The 7,801-nt window shown below is 64.9% G+C and overlaps 1 protein-coding gene across 1 annotated transcript; it reads left to right on the forward strand.

Moving 5' to 3' along the window:
- The first annotated feature begins 3,830 nt into the window (after window positions 1-3,830).
- On the forward strand, window positions 3,831-7,237 carry Syt8 (synaptotagmin 8). The gene is made up of 9 exons (XM_090347142.1): window positions 3,831-3,846; window positions 5,157-5,234; window positions 5,337-5,506; window positions 5,860-5,958; window positions 6,040-6,198; window positions 6,272-6,439; window positions 6,572-6,677; window positions 6,775-6,908; window positions 7,004-7,237. The coding sequence occupies exons 1-9, from the start codon at window positions 3,831-3,833 to the stop codon at window positions 7,235-7,237; spliced, it is 1,164 nt and encodes a 387-aa protein (XP_090203268.1).
- The last annotated feature ends 564 nt before the right edge of the window (window positions 7,238-7,801 follow it).

The raw sequence follows: 7,801 nt of genomic DNA on the forward strand, positions 1-7,801 counted from the left end.
ACTGGCTCTTATGGGGTGCGGGAGTCCAAAACCTCTGGCTGAAAGACACAGGGCAGACACTCTGACTCGAGGGCCCAGGGACGAGGCCTTGGGCCAGTGGACTGTGGGGAGCCAGGCACTGAGATGAGTGGGGTGCAGAGAGCAGAGCCAGGCCCACCCGCCATGGAATGAAGCCAGTGGCCTCATCCGGACACAGGTAGAGAATGCAGACACCGAGGCGGCTTGGGGCAGGCGTGCGGCCCAGCGCAGAAATGAATGGCACACAGAGTTAGGACCAGGGAGAATGGACACACACGGCCGTGGGAAGGAGGGAGCGCGGGGCGTCCAAAACCACAGGAAAGAGGCCCTGGCCCCGGGCTGGCTCACGGGCCAGGGGACGTGTCAATAAGAGATTCAGTGTACCCAGCAAGCTGGTACAGCCTGTCTGGAACAGAGTGTCTCTCTTCCTAGAGCCACGAGCCGTGGCTCACCTGGTATGCACCCCAGGTGTTCACACACCCAAGAATTCCAACTCCAGGGTTCCCCTGCAAATCAGGACCCCAACGCTAAGTGGATGGGGTCCTCACAAAGCTTCTGGACCCCAGGCCCCGGGGGCTCCTGGGAGAGTCCGCACAGGCAGGGCCGCGTGCTCAGACCCCTGTGGCTGTCACGCTATCCACCGCAGGGCGCACACCTGCGGAGTGTAGGGGATGGAGCGACTCATCCAGACACGCAGGGAGACGGGTGTGGGGTGAGAGTGTGGGGTGCCACACCCCAGGGTCCACTGCATAACCGCCATCTGCACAGTGGGGTCCAGGCTCAGGCCACACAAGAGGGCACACGTGGCCTTGCCCAGCCCACTGTGGCCGCCGCTGCCGCCGCACCCAGGTGCAGCTGCCTGGTGATGGGAGCCGGGTTTCCCAGAAGCTTAGACGTTAGGTCACCGTCACCCCATGTGCTTGGGTGGTGGGGTGAAGGTTCGCTCGATGCCAGGGCGTCGGGGTGCAGACAATCAACACTGAAGGTGATGGGGGTGCCCATAGGCTAGGACAGAAACCCCAGAGGCTCTTCCAAGTGGGGCCAGGCCCCAGGCCTGGGGACGGGGGGACTGAGCCACAGGATCTGCGTGGGCAGAGGGCCCGTGTGCTGACCCAGCACGTCTCGTCCCGGCATCCCTGCCAGCGGCTCCTAGCTCCCCAGCCAGTGTTCTGACCTCAAACATTCCCCAGGCGTCCTCAAAGGAAGCCCCCCCACCCCGGAGCCCAGCCAGGTCTCCGTGGGCTGCCAGCTGCCAAGCCGCTGTCTGGGGGCCGTGGGGCTGGCCCGCAGGCTGCCAGCTCTGTTTGGTTTTCTCCTTCCTGCCCAGGAACCTCAGACGCCGTCTTGTCTTGGAGACTCCCTTCTCTGGGGAGGCACAAAGCCCCCATACAGCCAGGTTGGGGAAGCTGTCCCGGGGCTCAGCGCGCTCAGCTGCGCTCTGGGCCTCCGGGGTCCCTGAAAGCACAGGCACCTCCTTGCCTGGGGGCCTTGTTGGGCACAGGCTGATAAGAGAGCAGCTGCGTTCTCTGGCTGGAGGTGCACCGGGGGATGGACCTGTCCACGGGTCAAGTGTGCAGATGACCCCCGTACCCTAGAGCTGGCCTCAGTCACCCATCCTGCCTGACCAGTCCTGTGGGCTCTCTCTGACTGGGCAAGTCTTGTTAAGCATTAACTGGTCCCACCTTTGGCGCCAGCCACTGATAAGGAGTTGGGGAGCCATCCTGGCCTCAGCCCTGAGGTGGCCAGACCTGATCAACTGGACTGGCCCAGTGGACTGGCCAAAGATGACAAATCCTGCCTGGGCCCAACAGAAGTTGGGACTGAGATTCAATTGCACTGTGGCAGGCCCTGGGCCCACAGGGTTGTAAAGCTCACCCCAACAAAACCCAGAACCCCAAGGAGGCTCGGGCAGGTGGCCCAGCCGCCACTGCGTCTGGTCTGGGGACGCTACAGCCTATCAGAGGCCAGCCCCACGGGCCCTGCAACCCCTCCTTCTAAGCCCAGTGCTGCAGGCCAGGAGCAAGACCTGGTGGTAGAATGCTCACCTAGCCTGCACAAAGACCCAGGTTCGATTCCTCGGTACCACTACACAGAAAAAGCCAGAAGTGGTGCTGAGGCTCAAGTGGTGGAGCTCTAGCCTTGAGAAAGTTCAAGGACAGTGCTCAGGCCCTGAGCTCAAGCCCAGGACTGGAAAAAAGAAAAGAAAAACTACCCAGTAAGCCTGTGGATGCTCAGGATCCCTGGAATGAGGCAAGAGCTCAGACGCTGGGCCCCAGGACTCGAGGGGAGTCTCCCATCACGAGGCGGGGCTCCCCAAAGCCCTGCCTCCCACACCCCTTCCTTCCACTCCAGGTAGAGCCAACACTAGGCTCCGGCCACAGGCGCCAAGCATTGTCTGACAGCAGGGCCGGCCCGAGGCCAGCTGACCACAGTGGACGGCGGGCTGCAGGTGAGAGGGGCAGCTGTCCCATGGTGGGGACTCATCCTTCCAGGAGGGGCCTGAGCCATGTGCTCCACGTCAGACTGCCAAGTCCAGTTCCACTTGGGGGGAGCAATGGAAATCCGTGCTGCCACACTGTGCTGGGATCCAACTGGGAGGGCGATGGGGGAGGGGGAGGGATGGAGGAGGGGCGATGGGAGAGGAGGACGGGGTGCAGGGCTGGAGCCCCTGGAGGAGGAGGCACAGGCTCCCTGGAAGGCCCTCAGGGGAAGGGTTCAGGAGGACATCGGTGGGGAGGACCAGTGGGGAGGACAGCAGCCTCCTTTCCCTGGGTCCACAGAGCTGGTGAGGAGTCAGGCCCTCAGCAGGAAGGGAAGGGCCTCCTGCCTTCCCCAAGGCCGTGTGCTCCAGGGCTGGTGGTGCCAGCACGGACCACGGAGCTCCCCGAAGGCGCAGGGCACCGGAGATCGCCCGGTGGGGGGCCCACCGGGCTCCGGTGCTTTCCCCAAGCCCCCACCTCCCGCGGGCTTCGCCAAGCGGCAGGACCCAGTAGCGTGCACAGCACCACCTGGTGGCCGCTCACCGCCCAACCTTGAGGTCAGGGCCCTGGAGGTCCTGAGGGCCCCCGCGCCTCCAGGCCTTTCCAGAGCTGGCTTCCAGGCAGCCTGCGGCCGGCTCTGAGAAGGAGCTTCACCACGCTGCTCAGAACCGCCACCCCGCACGCTTCCAAGGCCTTCCCTGGGCCAAGGGAGAGAGGTCAGACAAGGGCACAGGGAGAGGAGCCCACAGGCACACACAGGCACACCCCACAGACACACACCGCGGGCACACAGGCACACACAGACACACACCACAGGCACACACAGACACACACCACAGGCACACACAGGCACACCTATACCCACCACAAGGACACGCAGGCACATGTAGGTGTACATAAACATAGAGATTGTATTGACCACAGATCCCAAATTCACAATCCTTAAAAAAAGAAAGACTCACAGCTGGACATCGGTGGCTCTGCCTGCTTCCTAGCTACTTAGGAGGCCGAGACCTGAGGATCGATTCCTCGGGGACACATATGTAGAAAAAGCTGGAAGTGGTGTTGTGATTCACATGGTAGAGTGCTAGCCTTGGGGAGGGCCCAAGGACAGTGTCCAGGCCCTGAGTTCAAGCCCCAGGACTGGCATAAAAAATTTAAAAAGCCACCTAGGCTAGACTCAAAACCTGGAAGTGGTGCTTTGGTTAAAGGCTCAGCAGCGACAGTGCACAGGCCCTGAGTTCAAGACCAACAACCAATAAAAACACAACACAGAGACAAAACCCCCCCAACAATGTACTTGTATGTCCAGAGTGCACAGGTATAGAAGAGATGGCCGTGACCCCTGGCGGTGAGGGGTCTGCCCGGTCCAGAAGCTCTGCAGGACTCAGCAGTCCTGCCCGTCAACTCTCCCCACGGACACTAGACACTTCTGGAAGCTATGTGCCAGGCACAGAGTTCACCTGGGAGTGGCCTCAGAAGGCAGGGCAGGGGGCAGGGAAGGGTGAAGGTTCAGAGCAACCCCCCAATCTAAGGGTCCCCACCAACTAAATGAGAGACCAGAGCCATCACCAAATTACAAGCCAGCTGCACCATTTGCGGGGTGCGGGTAGAGTGAAAAGGGGCTACGTCTTGTTCAGAATGAAGTTTGAGACAATGGCGGGCCTTGGGCCCAGCATGGAGCTGGGCTGCAGCTGGCCACCAACCCGGCCTGGGTCCCTGCCTGGGCACCGCACGCTGCAGGGCTCGGCCCCCCCGGCCCCAAGGCCCGGAGGTCTCGACAGCACTCAGCCAGGCTCAGGCTCCATGTCTTCCTGGAAGCCTCATGAGGCCCAAGGAAGCAGAGTGCAGGAGGCAGGCCCTCCCCAGACCCAGCTCTGCAGGCTGCCCGGGGCCAGAGCGGACCCAGTGCACCGGAGCCCTCCTTTCCTCCTTCCCGAAGGGCGGGAGGAGCTCCTGGCGGTGCTCTGCCTCCCCAGGCCCTGGGCAGGAGCGCGGGCAACCCACACATGCCAAGGTGGCCGGACAGGCAAGCGGGCAGGTGCGAGTCTGGGCAGGTGGTGAGTCAGCGTGCAGGAATGTCCTGGCCCTCCCAGCTCCTCTGGCCCCTGCCTGCCCCCCTCGCCTATGCCAGGGAAGCACCCAGCCCAGGCCTGCTCTAGAAAGCGTCCAGCCTCAGCCCAGGACCCCAGGCGGCCCACCTCCCGAAGACCCCTTCCTGTGTCCCCAGTGCTTCGGGGCCTGGGCCACACTGGAAAGGTTCACCTGTGGACCCCTCTGTGGGTAGGGGGATGGGGCCGCTCTCCATGAGGAGAGACCCTCTCCCAAGGATGAGATGAGCCCCGAGGAAGGCCCAGGGCCCAGAGAGAGACACGGGAGGAAGTGGGCTCCCTGAGAAGGGAGGGCAGCCCATGTGTGACGGCCAACAGGGGCAGAGCCCCCCCCGCCCCGCCCGGGCCTGGTCGACTCTGCTGGGGAGGCGGCCAGGCGGCTGGGCCTGTGGCAACCAAGCTCATGCTTTGGCCAAGGCCCAGCGCCCCTCTCTTTGGGTTCCTGAACCCTGGCCTGGCCGCTGCACCCAGGCAAGGCAGCCGGCAGAGGTCCGAGGGCCACAGCACTGACGGCCCTCTCCAAACCGGCAGGAGTGGAACATGTCAGACCCCCACAGTACCCTGAGCCCTGCAGGCCCCACCGCCGCGCCTGGGCTGGCTCCAGACCTCGTGTCCAGAGGCCCCTGTGAGTGGTGGGAGCCCCCAGGCCGGGGAGTGGGGCTGGCCTAGCAGGGTGAGGGCCGAGGTCAGCCACAGAAAGACCTCAGCTTCCCACGTCCTGGCTCAGGGCCCCGCGGGGCCCTCCTCGCCGTGGCTCTGGCCGTGGGAGTCCTGATCACCTGTCTGCTCTGTGTTCTCTGCTGCTGCCACCACCGCCACCGTCGCCACCGGAAGCAGCCAGGAGACAAGGAGGCCGTGGGCCTGGGCAGCGTCTCCGGCCAAACCGTGGCTCACCTGGTGAGGAGCTGAGCCCAGCGCGGCCCGCACTCAGCCCTAGGGGGCCATGTCCAGGCCCAGAGCCCAGGGACGCCCAGTCAGCCTTCCTGGCACAGGAGGGGGGCATGCTCAGAGGGGAGGGGGGACCGCGTATAGAGGGACAGAGTCTGGTCACTGGGGAGCCGAGCGGGTTCTTGACGAGGCCACGGGGACATAGGTGCCACGTTTTTGCTTGAGGCTGAACAGTTTCCTGGAGATGAGGGGGAAGGAGCCTTCCAGGGCCCAGTCTGGGAGAGGGTGTGCTGAGTGCTGGCCTCAGGTGTGGGCACGCTGTCACACGTGCAGTGGTTTCGGCTCTGTCCCTGCTCACGCAGGTGCAGCCGGACGCAGACGCCGCAGACGCCGGCTCTGGGGGCGCCCAGCAGTGGGGGCGCGTCCTGCTCTCTCTAGAGTATGACTTTGGGAGCCAGGAGGTGAGCGGCTCGCTGGACTGGGACAAGCCCGGGCAGTGGGGTGTGCTGGCCCCTGGGCTGAGTTCACCTGCCGGTTCCCAGATCAAGGTAGGCCTGAGGCAGGCCGCAGACCTGCAGGCCGAGGGCACGGCAGACCCCTGTGCCCGCGTCAGCATCTCTACGCAGGCCGGGCGGCGGCACGAGAGCAAGGTGCACCGGGGCACACTCTGCCCTGTGTTTGAGGAAACCTGCTGCTTCCCCGTGAGTCTCGCCAGGCTTGCGGGGAGCCAGGGGAGGGGGCTGACCTGGCCCAGGCTCACAGCCCTGCCTGCAGGTCCTGCCAGAGGAGCTGCCGCGGGCTGCCCTGCAGGTGCAGCTGCTGGATTGCACGCGCTTCTCAGAGCACGCGTCCCTGGGAGAGCTGCGTCTGCCTCTGGGCACCATGGACCTGCACCATGTCCTGGAGCGCTGGTACCAGCTGGGCCCGCCTGGCACCGTCCAGGTGAGGCTCCGGGCCGAGCTGGAGGGACACCTGGCCTCGTGCCACGGGGGAGACCAAGGCCCCAGGGGAGAGGCTGCAGGGGCGAGCTCCCCGGGCCAGGATGGAGCCCCCCTCTCTTCTGATTGCCTGCAGCTGGAGCAGAGCGGAGAGCTGTGCTTCTCGCTGCAGTACATGCCCGGCTCAGGCCGCCTGACTGTGGTGGTACTGGAGGCCCGAGGCCTGAGTCCTGGGCTGGCAGGTGAGAGACACATCGGCCCACCTGGATGGACAGAGGGCTGGGGCCCTCAGGCTGGACGCTCCACGGTGGGTGTCCTTCGTCCCCTGTCGTCCCCCAGAGCCCTACGTGAAGGTCCAGCTCCTGCTAAACCAGAGGAAGTGGAAGAAGAGGGCCACCTCTCCCCAGAAGGGCACTGCCGCCCCCTACTTCAACCAGGCCTTCACCTTCTCCGTGCCTGTCAGTCAGATCCAGGTGGGCAGCTGCAGGGGAGAGGCTGGTGGGGACGGGACCTGGCATGGGGCCAGACCGGCTCCATTCCGCCTCCCACCCTGGCCTTGCCTCTGCAGAGGGTGGACCTGGTACTGGCTGTCTGGGCCCGCGGCCCCCATCTCCGGGCTGAGTCCGTGGGCAAGGTGCTCCTGGGCGCCCGGGCCTCCGGCCAGCCCCTGCAGCACTGGGCGGACACGCTGGCCCACGCGCGCAGGCCCGTGGCTCAGTGGCACCGCCTGCGGCCACCCAGGGAGGTGGACAGTGTCCTGGCCTTGAAGCCCCGCCGGCACCTGCCTGTGCCTGGCTCCTGAGAACCTTCCGGGCGTCGGCGTGCCCGGGGAGGGCTAGGCGCGGGAACAGGCTGCCCCGGGACTTCCTTTGGTAATAAACACTTCTGCCACGCACAAACGGACGGACGGAGGGGATGTGGATGAGGGGCTGGCTCCAGGCGGTGGCCACGCAAGCCTGTGGTCACTCGGAACTTTGCAGGCCGTCTTTGCACACGCAGGGCGGCCTGAATCTCTGCACAAAGCCTGGGCCTGGCTAAGAAGGCCTGATGTCCCCAGACCCCAGTGACACCTCTTACAGGCCAGTAGGGAGGACAGGAGTGGAGGAGGCTGGAGCTCACCCTGCAGGGGCCCTGAGGGCCACCAGGAGTACCACGTGTGGGGACAGGGGAGCCCCCAACTCTTTGGGGACCGGTGGCACAGGGCCTCCCCACATGAGCAGCAGGGGGCAGCAGGTGTCTTTGGAAGCCGCTCTGGGCCCTGTGGGGGCTCATCCCTGGCTGAGGACCGCCTCCTAATCCCCCCTGCACATCTGGACAGCTCCTCCAGTCCACAGAGGCCAGGGCATCGGCAGGGCTGGGGCTGGAG

The sequence above is a fragment of the Megascapheus bottae genome, chromosome 16 (genome assembly GCF_031878675.1).
Source record: "Megascapheus bottae isolate mThoBot1 chromosome 16, mThoBot2.hap1, whole genome shotgun sequence".
In the NCBI taxonomy this organism is placed as follows: Eukaryota; Metazoa; Chordata; class Mammalia; order Rodentia; family Geomyidae; genus Megascapheus; species Megascapheus bottae.